The sequence below is a fragment of the Neovison vison genome, chromosome 3 (assembly GCF_020171115.1).
Source record: "Neovison vison isolate M4711 chromosome 3, ASM_NN_V1, whole genome shotgun sequence".
Classification (NCBI taxonomy): domain Eukaryota; kingdom Metazoa; phylum Chordata; class Mammalia; order Carnivora; family Mustelidae; genus Neogale; species Neogale vison.
Window position 1 is genome coordinate 88,998,192 of NC_058093.1, and position 20,314 is coordinate 89,018,505.

The window sequence follows — 20,314 nt, forward strand, 5'->3', positions numbered from 1 at the left end:
TCAGCATAAAAGTTAAAAGAGCAATTCAAAAAGCTTTGCGTACGTGTGTTGAGCAGATGAAACCATTATTTTTAAGAAAAGCTCAGTTACTTAGCTTGTCCTTCCTTACAGGGAAGGAAGCTTCCGGGGAGGGAAGGGACCAAATCTGCTTTGCCGAGAGAAGCATCCCAGCGCTGTAGCTGATAATTCCGAGCTGGCTGTTAAATGCGGAGCTTCCTAGGCGCTTGGCTGGCTCAGCCCAATGCAGAAGTCTCCCCCTTCTCAAGACCCAAATCCCTACAGAACCAGCTTTGGAGTTACTTTCCCTTCAAGGAGACCGAAATAATTGTGATTTGTGGTGCTCTCAGTTCGCGGTGGTATTTTCCTGTTGTGTTAAATGCTTCTTACTAAGTAATAGATGTGATTTATGTGGACGACGAAGGGGTGTGTGGTGGATTCGGTGATTAATCAGTGAATTCCCATCCGCTGGCATCTCTCACTGCCCCTCTTTGCGTGATGTAAGATCAGACGTACCCTGCATTGAAAAGTCAAGACACAGGAGCGGCTCGCTGGCGCTCACACACACTCTCTCTCTCTCCCCCACGCGCGCATCCGTACACCTTCCACATCCTGCTCCAGGCAGGAGAAGGCGGACTGGCTGGGCTCATTGAGCTGAAGAATTTCCAGTGACATTTGTAAATGACGCTGCTCGATTCGGGGCTCCGAGCCGCGGCCGCCACCGGGCCGAGGGCGCCGCGGAGCAGTCTCCAGCGCAGGCTTCCTTACCGAGCGACCACAATGTCCGAGTTTCTTCTCGCCTTACTCACTCTCTCGGGATTATTGCCTGTCGCCCAGGTGCTGACCGTGGGAGCAGACCGAGGTAAGGAAATAACTCCCTCCTGACGTCCCCCTTTTTCCTCGGCTTTCCTGCTGGGCGATGCTTGTAGATAAGTGAGTGTGAAACTTAAGTCCTTGTGGCCCCGCTCCCCGGGACTGGCTAGCCCCTGTGCTCCGGCCTCGATGGGGTGAGAGGTGCGGTGGGCGATTTCTGAACCGGGTGCAAGAGCCCTCGGCGTCCTTCCTCCTCCCCACCAAGCTTTTTCCTTTGGCCATTCACCAGCCCTTATTTTGTCCCCCACTGGGACCGTTTGGACTTGACTGCGCGCTTCTGCCCGCGCACCCAAGCGCTGCAGATGCTGGAATCGGAATTCGCTTTTCCAAGACTTCCCTAGGCGCGGAGTCTCATAGCTTTTAGCTTTTGCAGGCTTCGGCTTCTCCGCGTTGTGTGTGCTCCGTCAAGTTAGCTCGAGGTTAACTTCCCTACCTGCTGCACCCAGGGTGTGTGGACGGGGGAAAGTGCCCACTCAAGCCCCTTTCGTTTCTGTAGCCCCTTCTGAGGCAGACTCCAGTGAAATTCCAGTCATCAGCGGAGAGGCTTAGGCTTTCAGGGCGCTTTTGGGCTCAGGCACCTGCTTGAACTTGACTTTCTTGATTCTGAAGGTCTGTGGCACAGCTCACGGCACCAGATGACGTTGTTTACCCACCATTGGCGTTTTGCCATTGTTTGTTTGTTTGTTTGTTTCAAAATAGCTGATGAATGGTAGAAGTTTAAATGGGAATGTGTATGGGGAGCCGAGGAGAGGGGAGGTAGGAATGTTAATAAACCTAGATTGTGTAAACTTTTGATCTGGAAACCCAGGAATCCCTGTGCAAGTTTGACAATCTTTGACAACAGTTGCACGAATAAAAAAAAAGAGGGGGGAGGTAGATGAATATTTGGGCCGCTGGCATTGGAATGGTTAACTCCCTAGAGTAAAATCAGGAGTATCATGGATCTAGGCTTTATATATATACATATTTATATACATATAATATATATATATATTCGTATTGGCTGATAATATTTTGGTTTGGTGTTGTGGTTAGTGATGTTTAATTAGAAAAAAAAAAAAAAAAAAAGAAGAAGAAGTAACAAAGATAGAAAGGATCCTGGATCCCAATGTCAAGTAAATAGGCAAAATGTTGCATTGAGAGATTTAGTGACTGTGTTCACATGAAGAGAATTATGAATTGACTAAAAATTATTGCTTCATTATAGGAGAGAACAGGAGGATGAATTGTAGTCTTTCTATCCAATCTGCTGTTGGCAACCAGATTATGATCTTTATAATGTGCTCACACATTTCTTTTACCAGTGGTGAGACTAATATTAGTTCCTTTAGAAAATTTGACATTAACTGAGTGATAATCTTTTAAACATACCATTGCCACCTAACCACATAGCTTCTAAACTTGTCTTAACTTGCCTTGAAGTTGGTGTGGAATAGTTGAAAACTATACTGATAAAATGGAAGCACATAGCTCTAACTTGAAATGATGATGTCTTTGATCTGGAACAATCAGCTCTCAACCTTTCTTAGGAAGAATCTTTGAAGTTGGACCAGAGCAGAAGAACAGAATGAAGCTTTTCAGCCCTGTGAGCTAGCAGAATATAATGGCACTGCAGACTCCTGCTCTTGGGCTTTTTCTGATTAAGTGCCCAATCTCTGCAAATTTGACCTCATCTAGAACTAAGTCCTCAGTGATTTTGGAGGTATTTATGAGGGAAAGAGTTGTCACTGCAATGATTAGAATGAATACCTGAAGAGAATTATGTATATCATAAAAAGGTAAACATACAGACCTCCAATTTTCTCCTTAGATAGGAAATTAAATATCTTAAAAGATAAGAATTTGATGCAAATTTAGTTCTGTGAGGGACAGGGACATCTAAGATCTAAAAAGGGCATATGGAAAAGAATTGTTACTTTTTCCTAGAACTAAAGTAGTGTCATATATCATCATATCAGTATAAAAAGTACTATTATAAGATAGCACAAGTAAAAATAGTCGTAGACCAACACTTTGCCACTATTATGTATATTTAACACAACTTTCCTAATTGTTAGAAAGGAGCTAAAATTGTCCCAGCTATCTATCAAAAGTAAAAAGGGTGGGTCTTATTTGGAAAAAAAAAGGGGGGATAAAAAGAGAAATCTTGTTTAAAGTTAAAAAAGAAAGTGCTGCTGCATTATGACAAACTTTCCTCAGTGAAATGCTGAAACAGATGATAATGGAATATAAACTCAAGAAAGAGCTTAATGAGATGTAGCTTTCTGCACTGGCTTATGTCAATTGTCCTTGAGGAATAAAATAGGCATGTGAATTACACAGGTGTGTTTTGTGGAGCAGGAGCTAGCTTCATGCCAGAAAATGAGAAATCACTTTCAGGTTCTCCAAAAATATATTGGGTAATGGGTGACTTCTTAAACTGTGTGAACTAGATAGAAATGGTTGTATTACCTTCTACCTGTGTTGCTCCTTGTTTTGAATTTTATGAGCATAAGCTCAAACATTCTTTTTTTTTAAACAGAAGAATACTTTAAGGCATTTGCTTGTGTTTCATCTACACATGCACTTGTCCTTCTAATTCTATGTTGTATATTTTCTTGTTTTATATTGATTGTGATACCGAGTTAAGCTAATGTACATGTCAGTTCTTATTAGATTTCATCACATCGAAAAAAGGAAACATCTTTGTAACTCTTAACAGCAAAATGTGAAGGATAAATTATATTCACTTAGGATCAACCAATGTGTCATATAACAATGTCATATCATATCAAAGTATTGCTTGATAGGGATTAAGACTTAAAAAGAAGTGCATTTTAAATTGTCAAATTTTCTGAAAATAAAAGGGATTGAGAAGCCCAAAACTAGTCTCATTTAAATTCCTGAGTCTGATAAGATGGGGAAACATATTTTCAAACAATTCAAGTTCATGCTGTTATAATCATTTAAATGTATATGTCTCTAAAACCATCTAAAAATGGCAATGATGTGTATGTCAAAATTTTAATCTTCCTTTACTTAAAGAAGAATGAACTGCAATCCATGTTTCTTTGTATTCCACAAACATAAAAGTTTTGTTTTGAGGAAGTCTCTGTAATCTTTGAGATTTCTTCTTTCTATCTTTTCTCAAGCTTAAATTGAAACTGGTAAGAATGGAAGGAGACAATGGGAAAACAAAGAACAATTTCAATGTGTTAAAACAGGAGAAAGAATGTGAATTGCAGTGAGCAGAGTAAGTGAGGGAAAGAAAAATGGGAAAAATCACAAATTCAGGAAAAGACTAAATCCAAATTAATATTTCCTAAAGAGATTAAAGTATCTTTAGAGAAAATAATAATTCCTAAAATAATTATTTTCTTCTCATTTCATAATAAATATCTTATGAAAATGTTTGCAGTATAAAGATACTATAAAGAAACTTCCATCAGTGTGAGGTTGGATATAATTAAACCTCTAAGAAAGGGGGGAGATACATGCAAATATTGCAGAAAACTCAAATGTTAAGAATGCAAGAATTGTTAAGATGGAAGTGATTTTTTTTTTAAGTGGAAGTGAAGGAGGTCTATCTTCTTAGAAAGGAGGGGGGATGAGTGATATGGTGAATATATTCTTAAGCATGATATGACGCTTTCTAAATACTACTTGTCATTCATGGTGGAGACATGCAGAAATTTTTAATTTGCAAGTGTATTGGATCCAGGACATTGATTTCTTACTATTTGTCTTGTCATTTTCTTTTCAGAGCCTTGGGTATACCATAAAGATAGGCTCCATTTAAAGTTACCTGGACTGAACATTATTTGGTCTTCTACAATAATTACAATGGTGAGGGATCTCTATATCTTCCCTCCATTCCATATATTACTATGATCAATTTATTTTTATGATTCTAGTATCAATTTTTATCTTATATGAAATGTACACTCCCCTTTCTTCAATTCCTTCCTAGTAATAGGGATTTTGTATAGTAAAAAGTACCAACCAGATGTATTGAAAGATTTCTCTATCTTCTGTAGCTGTCTGTCAAAACAATTCTTGTACAAAGGAAACACTTGTCTTCATTTTAGATAGGTACATTCAACGAAAGTAGAATTAATGCTAAAAGTTAAACATGATTGTACCAACATGATGTCATTAAATTAATTTAGCTGTGAATACAACCTGTTACATGTATACTATATATATAATATATATTATCTTACATAACATATATATCTAAAATCTTCTTTAAATATTATATATACATATCTTATTTAAAATGGCTGCCCTGGCACAAATGTTCTTTAAAAACAGTATTCTAGCCTGAAAATTAGAGATTTTTTTATATGAAACTTTCATTTTTCCAAATACCAGAAAATACATGTCTGTCTTTGTGATATTGCCTCCTTGAAAAACAAAAATGTGAAATGGAAAAATTTTAACAATTATTTTTCAACTCCTAAAACCCAACATGCAGTCAATATTCTAATGGTGAATTTCCAATGTAACAAATATTTTGTTGTAACAAAATCTGACAGTGGAGGGTATAAATGTTAAATGCATTTGCTTTTGATATACCTGTAATTATGATGTCCTCCATGCTTGTAATTTGAAACAATGTTTTTAGTAGTTGGAATGCTAAATAAAACTAAAGTGAAAGGTTGAGTACTCTTACAATGAGTTAACCAGAATACGTACTGGATAAAACTTCTATCGGGAAAATCATCATATTTACTCCAGGCAGTTCAAAAACTACCTAGAATGAGAAATCTGGGTCCCCATATTTAATCCAAGAATAATGATGAAAACCACCTTGATGCACAGAGAGTGCAAATAACAATGTGTTTTTGTTTTTGTTGCTTATTTTTTGATGGGGAAGGTAGGATAAAACTAAGCAAACAGAAAAGTACTGGGATACTTTTTAATCTTTTTTTTTTTTTTTTACATTTCCATGTGGACTGATATCCTCCAAATTTAACCTATATAAAAACCCATTGACTAGATGCATAGGGATGAAATTGCCACATACCAACAACAAATCTAATGGTCTACCGGCTCTGGAAGACATTTTCCAGTTGTTTTATTAAGGATGGAGATCTTTAGAGCTTCTTAATTCCTTGGGGGGGGGGGGTGGGAAGGATCTATTGTTTAAATATTAAATAAAAAAATTAGAGTTTTAAAAAGTTACTTTTGGACTAATCCACATGTGCCAATGAGTGTATCTTCCTCACTTGTTTTTGAAAAGTATTGTGCTTGCCATAATATTTAATCACTGTTCTCACAATTTTGTGCTCTCTCATTTTAATGAAATCTTAATCTCTCCAAGTACATCTGAACCCTTCATGTTATAGAAAGGGGAATGAAGCCTACAGGAAATTTTGCAACACATCAGAACAAGTAAGCTTAGACCTCCAAAATTTATGTATATATTTTTCTATTAGAAGTTTTTCTGCTATAAGCTGCCTTCACAATTTTAGATCTATATTTTCTCCTCATAAATGATTTGGTGGCCTCCCATTTCCCCCCTGGCATAACTACAAGGCCAAGTTAGAAAATATGTATTATTTATTGCTCTGTTCTGAATTCAGTGATACCAAAATATAGCTTCTGTCTCTCTCTCTCTCTCCATCCTATTGATTTAGGCTATCTCTATACAAACCCAATTATTTTGACTGAGCTTCCTGACTAAACTAATTGGTGAAACTGACTAGTAACTAAATGGGAATCAAAGTTTTAGATAGTAACCAGTCAGATGAGGTGAAACAATAGAACTGATCTTGCATTAAAAGCCTAAAGTTGAATTTTGTGGAAAAATAACAAAAACAATATATTTTCTTAAAACACTTACGCATGACAGTTACCCTCTATACCTTGTAGAGTAAGTAATATGTACCTTTGCTGTTATTCCTGTCATAACAGAGAAATGTAATATATTTTGGTAGTAATATATATTTTTATCATGTGTTAGCATAAGAATCTAAAATAATACTGAATACAAATAAGTATATGCTCTCCATTCATATTCAGATAATTACTTTATTGAAAGTAATTAGAAATTTATTATTTTTCTTTATTGACTTTATTAACTGAATTTATTTTTCTCATTTTGGAAAATATTTTTAAAAATTAAAATATATTCCTAAATATTATTTCAAAGTTAAGACTTCTCTCAACACAGGATATATAGTAGAAATCATTGCAGTGATAAAATAGATAACAGGATTTAGTGTGTTTATAAATGTGAGTATAATAATTTTCTCATGCAGTCACATTAACTTAGTTTCAGTCTACAATTGGATATCCAGTTATGGTTAGATAATGCAATAGCATAGTTAAATAAATGGAGCCATTCATTGGCTGTTGATTTCCCAGTAGGTCAGATTCTTGTATCACCAGTGCAAAAGGCTAATGCTAAAGTTCATAATGCTTGTGTTACTTCTATTGTTCAATAATTATGCTTTCATATTTGTATGAATTTGTATGAATTTGTGGAATATTTGGGGTTTCTCGAATATTTCAAAATAGTTATAAATATGCAATACTTGCCAAAGGTGTCTTTACCTGTAGAAAGAATGAAAAGTAATTCGATTAATGTATTCTTACTGTACAGTCATCTGTTTAATCTTATTTTTCTCGGATATAATCATGTATGTATGAAAGTTTCCATTTATACATGACTAATATTATAACTATATCCTTTATAGAAAACGAGTTGAGAAAGTACCTTTTTATATGAGATTTCTTCTAACTTTATTAAGTAAGAGAAAAAAGAAAAAAAAAAAACTTGAAGAAGATAGAGCGTGTTGCCTTGCTAAGATGCCGGCATTACATTTTATCTCACAATGCATTCTTATTAACAGTCAGACATCCCTTCCTGAGATGCAAGCACCTCATTGTCCTGGCTGGCTTAGCCTTCAGACCAAAGACAGGTATTGTTGAAACATGACCTCATTTTAGTCGAAAGAATACGTTTCTTCTTTAGGTAAGATCAAGGTACCACAGATCGTCTCTTGTTTTATTCTTTCAGTCAATAGGACGTTCCTTCCTAACTTTTCTACATTGCATTGACATACTTCAAGACTTCCAAGACAGCTTAACTTTAGAAATATGAATACATAATTCCTTAAGAATTTTTCTACCGCTGAGTTTTTCTTTAATGACAATTTGTTATCATAACCCTTTTTTCTTAAAATGAGAAAAGATAGCTAAAAATGGGGTGGGGGAGAAGAAGAGAAGTGAAATTTAGTTGTGGTTGCTTGCTTTGAGTGTTCCAAGGGTATTTTAAGATATTTTTAAGAAAAACTGTAGGTATAAGGCATATAACAGAAATGGTCTGTTTTCTTTAAAAATAAGGTTGTATAAGGAGAGGAAGGACAAAGATGCTGGAGTGCATTGACAGTAAGGATTTATTGAAACTTCCATCCATACAGACCAAATAACTGAGGCAATTAGGAATCTCAGACTTTTGCTAAAATACATATTCTGAAATTTAAAAAAAGATTTGGTTTTTAGATTATCTAAGACCTTGTGTGCATTTCCTAAAGCTTTTAATGGTATATTTTATTGGTATGAAAATGTTAAAGTAGCAAGTGTGTTTTATTAAAATATTCCACTTTATTCAACTCTATTAATTTTTAAGGCATTTTCTCATAATTAAGCTCTTGAAAGTACAGGGATAACGATGCCAGCTCATGGGTGAGATTTTTGTCTCTTCAGGTGAAAATATTATGATCATGCCTCCTGGGCATTTGTATTTCTCAGATTGTTGTTGTTGTTGTTGTTGTTGTTTTTAAAAACCCAAGATTTATAAATAGAATTACTAACTCAGAATTCAGGCCCTTTTGCTGAGTCCTTGTCCTGTTGTTATTTTAACAAAATAACACTAACACCATGCTGATGACACATAATGTTAGTGGACACATATCTTACTTGGGGGAAAATATGTTGATTTAATCCAACATTGGCTAACATGAAGAATGGGTGGAATTTAAAGTTTAAACATTCTGCATCTGTCCATCTTTGGATATAGTTCTTGCCCCTACTAGGATGTTTTCTTCCTATTTGCACTTGTTAAGGATATAGTCAAGTATTCTGGAATTAATCCTTAATAGTGTAAGAACCAAAATCTTACCACTTGTTCCATTCTTCTTGCTTTCTCTCACTGCTGGGGGAACATAATGATCTAAAAAGCATGGGGGTTTTCTTTTATGTGTATTTTAATCTGGGTGCCCATGAAAACACCACCAGAGTTTTCCAGAAAACCACTCCAACCAATTCCATAAAAGAGACAAAGTGGTGTCCCTTACACCTTCCATGACAGCAAGGAAAATAATGTATGTGAAAACATATTATAGCCTATATTTCACTATAAAACCAGAAATCCCTTATATTTTCTAGATGCTTTAATTTTTTTCAGTTTTTTCCCTACTGAATTCATATGATTCCTAATCCATGTGGTTGGTGATCATTCACTTACATATCTATTCATTCAACAAAATACAGCAAATGATGTGCTGGGTACTGTTCTGGAAGTTGGGGATGAGGCAAGTGAGCAAGTTAGACAATGCAACTGGTTTGATGTAGCTTATATTTTAGTGCAGGGGGAAACAATCAGCAAACAAACAAATAATATTTTGTTCTAAGAAGAAATAAAAAATAACGTAATGTAATTGAGAGAAGTAATTGGTGGCTATAATCACGGAAGGCCTTTTGAGAAGGATGACCTATTTGCTGAGATAAAAGAAAGAGAGGGAACAAGTATGAGTAGTTCTGAAGGAAAAGCTTTCCATGCAAACCCTTGGGAGGGAGTCAAGAATTTGGTATTGTAGAGTGAGAAAGTCTGTTTGTGTGTTTGAAGTGAACTCTGCGTGTTTGGGAGAGAGTATGAGCTGGAAAAGGCATATATATGGTAAAGCCATAAACAGGTCCACAGGACAATGCAGATCAAGGTGAAGCATTTGGGGTTTGTTATTATTACAACAGGCAGCAATGGGATGTTTAATCAAAGGTGACATGACACAACTTGATTTTTAAGAGCTCATGCTTATTGCTGCTGAATGGAGAATAAGAGGGATACAGTAATCCAGTTAAAGGGCTGTCAGAATTGTCCTGGAGAGAGATGTTGGTGACTTAAATGAGGAGATGGCAATGTAGATGAGGACTAGGTAGAGGAGAACTCATATCTTTAATTTAAGGAGATTTTCTATAATACTGAATGTAGTACCAGGCAACGTATTTTATTGCCTGGTACTACAGGATAATGCTGTATCTGGATTTAAATACAGACTCAAACTATTATCTTTGAAGGTAAAGGTTAACAGTGAAGGCTATTTATAAATGAATACATTCCTTTTTGTGTACCTTTTATTGATTTGCAAGAAATGTGTTTCTCAGTGTAAAAGCATGTGAGGGTCACACGTGGGTGCTACAATATTTCTTGCCTTGTTACCTTTTCCCTTATATTTAAGAATTATTAATACCGTCTTCCCTATTACCCCATGTTTTCCCATATTATGTCTGTAAAATGGAATTAGTAGTGTCAGATTCATAATATTCTTTGGGGGTTTATTAAAATAATGCACTTAGTGATATTCTTTTTTCATTTTTCTTTTTTTAATTTTTAATTTGCTGTTTATTTTAAATTACATTTCTTGTTTTTTAATTTTTTATTGTTTATAAACATATATTTTTATCCCCAGGGGTACAGTCTGTGAATCGCCAGGTTTACACACTTCACAGCACTCACCAAAGCACATACCCTCCCCAATGTCCATAACCCTACCCCCCTTCTCCCAACCCCCTCCCCCCAGCAACCCTCAGTTTGTTTAGTGAGATTACGAGTCACTTATGGTTTGTCTCCCTCCCTATCCCATCTTGTTTCATGGATTCTTCTCCTACCCACTTAAGCCCCCATGTTGCATCACCACTTCCTCATATCAGGGAGATCATATGATAGCTGTCTTTCTCCGCTTGACTTATATGCACTTAGTGATATTCTAAGCATTAGTAAAAATGGCAGTAATATTTTTTTCTTTTATTTCTACTAATCTAAATGAATATAACAGCAGAAGGAATAGGCATTGGCCTATGTGATAAAGATTCATTTGTGCAATTTTTTTTTTCCTTGAGATCCTCAGAGTTTTCAAGGAAGAACCCATTTTAATTGTCCCCAAAATCTTGGCATGACTGAGAGGAATTTGTGCTGATAGTCGAGTTCCCACTAATGCATATTCGATTAAAGGGAAGAAATTGTTAAGAATACTGCTATTGGCTATATTCATTACCCTGCCTGGTAATTCCTAGAAAACCTTAAAAAGGAAGGGGGTAGTGACAGTAAATGGTGGAAAATCTACCTGGTAAGCATTTATGATCTAGTGGGTATTCCTCATTGTCAGTCAGGGCCCTTGGATTTTCTGTATTTATCCACACATTCATTGAATAACTGTTATAGTAACTACTATGTACCATTCAGTGTGATTTATAGACTAGAGAAAGAAACAACTGAACAACAGAAACCAGGACAAGCAATGAAACACCAGTTTAACAATTGTACAAGTTTGGATTTTCAGGGAAAGATTGCTTATGGCTACAAAACAAACTCATTTGGGTCTATTGAGTTCTTGTTGAAGCTAGAAAGGAAAAAGAGTTGAGAGAAAGGTATTATAAAACTGATGGGAAAGGAAAAAATATCCAAGCCCAGAAGGTCCATGAGAATGAAGAAAGAAATACTGTGTTTGAAGGAAATACTGTTTGTATGAAGCTGAGTGAGTTACTCTGCACCCTAAGTTATTTAAAGATTGTTTCAGGATTTGAGTCCATTGATTTTTTTTTTTTTCAATTGTTCTTTTTCTTTTTTGGTTCTCTTTCCTTATATCTACCTTACACAAAGTCAGAGATTGGTTTTAAAACTTCACGTTCAAATCTGCATTCCAAAGTACAAATTTAGCTCTCCAAATATTCCCACTCAGTTTCTTTGTCAGTTATACAGGTCATCTAGTGTCAAAAAAAGCACCTGGGAGTAATCATCTTTTTGACACTATTTACCTTATGTTGCCAGCAGCAGCATTGTGGAGGAAATACTTCATTCAGAGAAATTACCTTGGAAAAGTTTCATGGTCATTACACAGAATGTTTAAAACGAAAACTTGCTTTCTTAGATTTCAAACATGATAGATCTTTTGATTAAAGAAAGGAAGATATATACTAAAGGCATTAAGTTAAAATAAAGAGAGCCAAAGCTCAGGCATTTAAAATTTTATAAATAAGGTACAACAACAACAACAAAAAGATATTGAAACAAAAGATCTTAACCAATTTATTTGTCACGTAAAGAGCTTATATGTAGGTTTAGTAGACATTGGCTAGATGCATGTGCAGAAATCAAATTTGTGTATGACTTTAAGTTCAGTCTATTTTTCATTCCCATTGTCAAAATCCCCTTTAATAATTTGGCTCCAGAATTTCAGTAGTAAAATCAACATTTTGCCTAGAAATAAGTTAAATATGGAATAAACACCAAAATTTTATTAAATTTTTGAGTGATTGAACCAAATGAAATTTGAGGCTGAAAGATTTTGCATTAATATTTAATTTGGGACTCACTGTAAATTTATTTGCTTTGTACTTTAGCAGAGGGGTGCCAAAAAGTTTGGAAATAAATTAATCAGGAAGGGGAAGGGTTACTTGTATATTTGTGAATATGAGGCATGATTTATGCTCCCTGACTAGAACTCTGCTCACATCACACGGAGGTCTGCTGAAGGGCTTTTTTTTCTTTCATAAGGAAAGCACTATGGGAAAAAGTTCAAAATGAGTATAAGGGAGTTATTTATAGTTTAGGTAAAGCGAGAAATAATTACTGACTGCATGCTCAGAATAAAAGGCATTGGGCAGGAAATGTTGTGACCCCTTGCAACAGACTTAAACCTGCTATAAAGATCCAAGGAAAATAAACAAAGCTTATTCAGATAACAGTTAAGCTGGCGAGACACCTGAAAAATCCAGCAATAGCAAGAAAATCACTTAAGTCAAAAATAAACTTTCAGAGATTGAAGCTACTCAAGTTCACCAAGATTTAGAGATGAATGCCAAAGAGGATTAGTAAAACTCTCTTTCCTGTGAAATGCAGCAGTAATGGCTCTATCGCCAAGTCTCAAACTCTCGCTTGAGAGTAACCATGTGAGTTTTAAACTCAGTATACAATAATAACATTTTCTTAAAAAGCAGGAAATCCTATAAAGGAACCTGAAGGAGCAATCCTGCCCTCTTCCCTCCCTTCTGCCAGTGAGAGCAAATGATAGGCCACAATTCTTCTGTAGTTGCTTAGAGAGAAATAGGATGCTTATGTCTTCTGAGATCTCCACTCAGGGAAAAGGCTGCTTAGACGTCATTGCTCGTCATGTTAGGTAACGGCACTCAGACATATCTGACTGAACTTTATGAATTGAAGGACAAGATATAGGACAAGGTTTACAAACACAAATGCATATAGCACCCAGCCTAGTCAGAAGGTGCCCCAGGTGACATGTAAATTAGAGAACACCCACACTGTCAAAAGGAACAGCTGATATTTAAACGGAGCAGATTGTGGCCTTGGGTGAATGTGAGCCAAGGGCTACCAAGCCTTAAAGTAGTTTTAGAGTGGCCCAGAGTCTGGATTTTTATGTACAGTGCCTACAGTTTTAAATATGGACCCTCAAGATAAAAAGCAGTGTGCGTGCGCACGCGCACACAGACACACAGACACACAGACACACACACACACACACCCAAAGAAATAATATTGTAGCGGTCAAAAACACAAGCTGATGAATTGAACACCCAAGCTGACAGTCTGTGGCCCACTGTGAAGTCCTACAGTTGCAGGGATCAGCATAGGGTTGGATTGGGTCACAGTGGACATTTTATTAGGTGCACTGCAAACAAAAGTTGGCCCTAAAGAGCTGAACACAATGCCTTGAAATTGGGAGTGCGTAATGGTTACTGGTCTTGGCTTTAGGAAGAAGGATATCAAAAATGAATTTCAACAGTGTCCTGTATCTGTGCCTTTGAAACTTCCTCTCTCCTTTAAGACATAAGGCTGAATCGGGGGAGAGTGTGGATACAGAGAAAATTCTTAAAGAACCTACAGAAAATAAATGTTGTTAGACCCAATTGTGACATGAAGCAGAAACATGCCACTGAAAGTGACCAAAGAAACAAAGTTCTCTTAATAATGGTGAGAACATACTATGTGGATGATTTCAGTGAGCCTCAGCATTCCAAGGACCTCATGAAAAATATTCTACATGGTAAATAACAGCCATTTGATGAAAACAGCGTTTCTGTTCCACACACATCATTATTGAAATATGGAGTGAGGGGTGCCTGGGTGGCTCAGTCAGCTAAGCATCTACTTTTGATTTTGGGTAGGGTCATGATCTCAGGGTGGTGAGAGTGAACCCAAAGCATGGGGCTCCATGCTGAGTGAGGAACCTGCTTAAGAGTCTCTGTCTCCCTCTCCGCCTAGCCATGTACTCTGTCTCCAGAAAAAAAAATGTGGAATAAAAAATTAAAAAGTGTGTAAGGAGAAGAGAAATGTAGTAAAGCAAAGATGTCAGAGATATGATACTAATGAGTAGGCAAATTCTCATGCTGAGACACCAGTGGGATTGCATTTAGGTTTGTGTTTCATCTTCCCTTTTTTTAGAAAAGCCGTGACTTAATGAGAGTCAAGTATGTTCTCTATTTCCATGCATTGTCTTTAGATTTCATACCTGTGTTGACATAAGAATTAGTGTATCCAAACTGCCTATTTGAATCAGCTTTAAAAAAAAAAATTCTATTTTGAAAATTTACACTTGCAGAGAATGTATACCAGTACAGAGAGTTGCCATACTCCCTTCATTTAGTTGCTCCTAATATTAACATATTATAGAACTATAATACAATTACTAAAACAAAAAGTTAACATTGGTACAGTAAATACTAGTCACTCAACTATAGACTTTGTATTTGATGAGTTTTTCTACTAATAAACTGCTTCTATCCCAGCATCCAATCCAGGATTTAATACTGCATCAAGTTTCCATATTTGGACAATCTCTGTCTTTGGTTTACTTTCATGACAGACTCTACTGAAAAATCCTGGCCAGTTATTTTGTAGATTTCCTACAATCTGGTGTACCTAAGATTTTCTCATAGTTATGTATTTTTGACTAGAATGTCACATAAGAAATCTGCCCTCTTCGGGGCACCTGGGTGCCTCAGTGGGTTGAGCCTCTGCCTTCGGCTCAGGTCATGATCTCAGGGTTGTGGGATCGAGCCCCACATCGGGGCTCAGCAGGGAGCCTGCTTCCCCCTCTATCTGCCTGCCTCTCTGCCTACTTGTGATCTCTCTCTCTCTCTCTCTCGCTCTGTCAAATAAATAATAAATAAAATCTTAAAAAAAAAAAGAAATCTACCCTCTTCATCATATGATATTAGGAGATCCATGTCAATTGCCTTATTATGGCTGATGTTACTCTTGATCACTTAGATGAGATGATGCCTTTTTAATTCTTTCTACTTTATTAATTAGAATTCTTTTGTAAAAAAATTGTGCTTTCTTTAATTTTTTTTAAAGATTTTATTTATTTATTTGACAGACAGAGGGAGATCACAAGTAGGCAGAGGGGCAGGCAGAGAGAAAGGGGGAAGCAGACTCCCTGCTGAGCAGAGAGCCAGATGTGGGACTCATCCCAGTACCCTGAGATCATGACCTGAGCTAAAGGCAGAGGCTTAACCCACTGAGACACCCAGGCAGGCGCCCTTTCTTTCGTTCTTTTGTTCTTTTTCTCTCTCTTTCCCTTGCTCCCTTACTATTTTCCTCCCACCAGTATAGATTCACAGGCATTTACTTTATTGTTTGTGTTATAATTCAATACTATCATTATTTATGTTCTTGCTCAAATTGTTCTACTTTTGGCCATTGGTAAGTCTTTCAGATTGGCTACTGTGCCCTTTGAGAAAACCCCATCCTTTTTTGAGCATCTTCTTTCTTTCTAACAGATGATTCAAGCTCATCTTGATTTTCCCTGTTTTTGCCCTGGAATCAACTACTACTCCAAAGAATTTCATGGGGTATAGGAACTTCAGACACTTTTAGGTGGGATGTGCTCTCTTCAGTGTCATAAGATTATCTTAAGGGTGGTAAGCAATGGCAAGAATAATTCCTCTGCTGATATGTTTTGATGTTTTGCAAAAGAAATCATTTTGCTGAGTTCTTTAATTTAATTATATTTATTTACTATTTTTTATTTTAAAGATTTTATTTATTTGAGACAGAGAGAGCATGTAAAAGAGAGCACAAATGGGAGGAGAGGGGGAGAGGGAGAAGCAGACTCCCCACTGAACAGGGAGACCTATGCCAGGCTCATTTCCAAGACCCCGAGATCATGACCTGAGCTGCACGTAGCCACTTAACTGACTGAGCCACCCAGGTGCCCCTCAGTTTCTCAGTTCTTTAATTTTAATACAGTAATCCCTGCAGTGATTGATTACCTGCTGACTAAAATTCTGAATTAGTGTGATTATGGGTAATGATGCTTTTTAAGGCATTCAAAATATCATCATCTCCAAAGTTTCTTAAACAGTGCATAGTTTTATAAAATCAATTAACATTTATTGATCTTTTTTCAGAAAACCTGTGTTAGGTACTTTTTTTTTTTTAAAGGCATCTCTGCCCTCGGGAGTTGATGATCTAATTTAGATAATTCATAAGTCTTATGACTTATAATTCACAGGTCATATAAGGGATGATTGCAGAGGGTTTGATCAGACCTGGCAGGTAAGGCCATGGGCTGTACTTGTTTTGTATCTTGTCTTTTGAATGGGCAGTGAACAGAAAAGCGTATGCCAGAGATAGTGAATGGTTTGATCTTTTTGGACAGATCTTGACTAATTAGTAGTTATTCACATTGCTGTATTGAAAGAGATTCTATAGTTGAGTCTGTGTTCTTTAGTAAAGGGCACAGTAATGAGTTGGTGAGGTTTCCAATGATCAAGTCAGAAGACTATGGGAGTGTTAGTGTCTGGCCTACTTACCATTTCCAGTTTAGTTAGCACAATAGGAACACAGTATAAGTGTCTTGTGATTAAAAAAGATAGTTTCTGCCCATGACTCATGGGTAAGATGAACCTGTGAACCAATGGATAAAATTCCAGCTAATGAAAAATAGCTTTGTATATAAACAAGTGTCTAGAATCAAAGGCCCAGGCTCTCCACATTTTCAATGTATGCAGTTTTTAATTTTCTTCCTTTATAGTGCCACCACGAACATCATATTGCTGGAGTTAGTTTGCTTGTTTTTAAGCCTTTCTTGTGGTTGATGAGGCCTTGTTCTCCCTGATCATTTCCAGTTTCTCCTAACTTTGAGCTGCAGTGTTTTTTTTCCCCCTCAGTTCAGGATCCTCCCCCACCTGCTAAAAGAGCCAAACCCAACCTCACTCTCCAAAGAGTCTGATTCATTTTATGTGCTTGGATATATCTAGTTTTAATGACATATTGTCTAAAAAAATTTAGATGTGAGATTATTGATCCAACCATCAGTTTAGCTTCTGATAATAGCTCTAGGAAGGTAGTGAGAAACAGAACTAGTTGGAAAGCAATGCAACACCCATATTGAATTTTTAACAACTTAATACATTTTAGGAAATGATCCATCTGAAAGGCATTATGGCTTGCTGAGAAAAGCTGTACACTGGGAACCGGGAGAAGTGGGCTCAATTCCCAGCTCTGCATCTGACTCACTCTTTGTCCTTGGGCAAGTCACTTAGCCTCTCTCTGTGTCTACTTCCTGCCTGGTAAAATAAGGAGAATAATGCATAAAGACTCCTACCTCACCAAGATGTGTTGAAGCTGTATTCTGTAACCACTGAAGGATCTTTCTTCCCCCTGCTGGCTAATGGCAAACTTATTTTTATTAGCATCTAGTTTGATTGAATTTTGCAAAAAGAGCATGGAGCTACAACTAACTTGAAAGAATCTTTTAATCCTTTAATTTACACTGGAGTTTTATTGCAGTACATATTGCTTTGTGTTAACATAGGAGGAGGACTTGTAGATCCTATATCTACAAAAATATTTATTGCCTTAATCTACTTGGGTGTCAACTATGTAATCTCGTACTGAGCACTGCAGAGTCCATTAGAATAGAAGATGAAATCCTGGAGAGAAGAGGTTTACATATTAGAAATAATTAGAGAATGTTACATAGCAATATTTATTAAAAAATGCTATTGTTAGGGTTAGAGTTTAGACAATGAGGAACTCAATTTAGGCTGAAAAGTCACAGAGCAATCTCTTGGTATATGTTGAATAAATTTCTTTCATCCCATGACATCTTCCTTGATTCCTCCAGCAAAAATGATCATTTCCTTCATTTATCATCATCTTTATTTGATTTTACTGGATCATTTTAAATTTCTTCAGTTTTCCCTAAATGTATTTTATAGGGTTTTTTAAATCTTTTTTTTTCTTTTTAAATACTAGTTAATCATAGATCATGCTTTTTCTTTGTTATTTTGTTTCTTATTTCATTTATATTGAACAGCACCCCATCACATTTTTTTCTTGATCTTTATCTTTTGAAATGATTCTGCCAAGCATAGAATGTCTTGTATTCTGAATTTATTTTTTCATTATTTTATTTATCTTGGTCCTGTTTCACCAGTGCTTTCTATAAATTGGGTGTTAGATCTACCAGCTAGACTAGATTCCAATTGAATATTTCTAGACAGAATATTTCCTAGGTGATATTAGGTATGTGTATACATAGTAGAATTAATAATGCAAACACTTAGAAAGACAGAAAGTGCTCTATAGCTTTGGCTTTGCTGAAATGCTCGGAGTAATGTTGTGTCCTATTGTAGAAGAGAAGATGGCACTTATTAACTGTATTATCTTTGATAATTTATCTCTTCAAATCTCAGTTTTTTTATAGATGAAATGCAGTGATAACTACCATAGAGATTTGAGGTTTTGAGAAAATACCTATAAAGTGTCTGTTTAGTAGGCACTCAATTAATGAAAGTTTATTAGTACTAGTAGTAGTAATAATGGTTGCTTTGGTAATGTATTCTGTCATATGGTCTTGTATGATGAAAATGTTTAAGAATGGCATTTATTCTATGAACAGAAAGCAGTACTGTTCATCCCAGGATCCCCATTGTAACAGACGAATGTTTCCTGTCTGTTGGTTGGTTGATTGTTTTAATGTGCTCCCATATGGTATGATATAAATGGAAGACACCATTCTTAAATCCTTCTAGTAGGTTATAAATATTCTAATAAACAAAGTTAAAACATCCACAGGCAAAAGGCTCTCTTTCTCTAAAAACTCTCCAAATTCTTTGTCCCAAGATCATTTTGTACTTTCTACACTCCAGTATAAGGAGAGGAAAAGACATACAAGATCCAGGAACCTACACTTGAGTTATTCCCAGTAATTAAAACAACAACAACGACAACAACAACAATACAAAAACTAAAACAAATGAAACACACCAAAAAACATTAGGGTTGAGATTAAGAGATTAAGTTTTGAAGTCAGTCAGTTTGGATTCCAGTCCAAGCTTTATCACTTATTAGCTGTGTCACATTGGCCAGAATACATAATCTCTTTGAAATTCTGTATGCTTATTTGCAAAAAACCTCAAAGAGATGTAAATATAGAATAGAGATATATAAACCACCAACTCACAATCACTATTCTAGTTATTATTAGATTTTATTACTGTATATTTACATTTACTGCCTACAGTTAATAACTCTCAAAAGCCAGAGAAATTATAGAAAGAAGAGAAATTATAGTAAGAAGACCAGGACCATTGCAGAGTCTGCAAAAGGACTAGGCAGAGAACTGTAGGGAGGAATGACATCCACATCTCATTCTGCTTACCAAGCTTTGTGCCCTCATCTGGGATTACAGTGGGCCAGAGGGGTTCCTTTTTCTAATAAGCATAAAGATGTAATGTAAGCTATTGGTGTCCTAGTTGGGAACCTTCTAAACATAGGGAACTGCAGGTACAAAGTCAGTGAGGTGCAAGAGAATTGACCTAAAATAAGTAGTTCTGTAGTTCGCTGTGGCTAATTCAATAACTCTTGAACAGGAAGATGTACAGAAAATGTTGTTCTTTATAATTCAGTGGATCTAATGTGGGCTTTTTAAAGTCACCTCTAAAAGAAATCATCTAAAATCTAAATAGGGGCACCTGGGTCGGGTAGTTGGTTAAGCATCAGACTCTTGGTTTTGGCTCTGGTCATGGTCTCAGGGTCATGAGACTGAGCTCCTAGTTGGGCTCTATGCTCAGCACGAGTCTGCTTTGGTTTCATTCTCCCTCTCCCTCTGCCTCTCCTCCCTACTTATTCTCTCAAATAAATAAATAAATCTTAAAAAAATAAAAAAAATAAAAAAATAAAATCTGTTTAATTAATGAACTACTTTAT

General features: G+C 36.1%; 1 protein-coding gene across 1 annotated transcript in view; it reads left to right on the forward strand.

The window, feature by feature from the left end:
• The first annotated feature begins 218 nt into the window (after positions 1-218).
• LRP1B (LDL receptor related protein 1B) overlaps positions 219-20,314 on the forward strand; it is a 1,985,448-nt gene continuing 1,965,352 nt past the window's right edge. Inside the window, exon 1 of the mRNA XM_044242553.1 lies at positions 219-859. Within this exon, the coding sequence (XP_044098488.1) occupies positions 679-859 (181 nt within the window). The 5' untranslated portion in view covers positions 219-678. The remainder of the gene's footprint in view (positions 860-20,314) is intronic.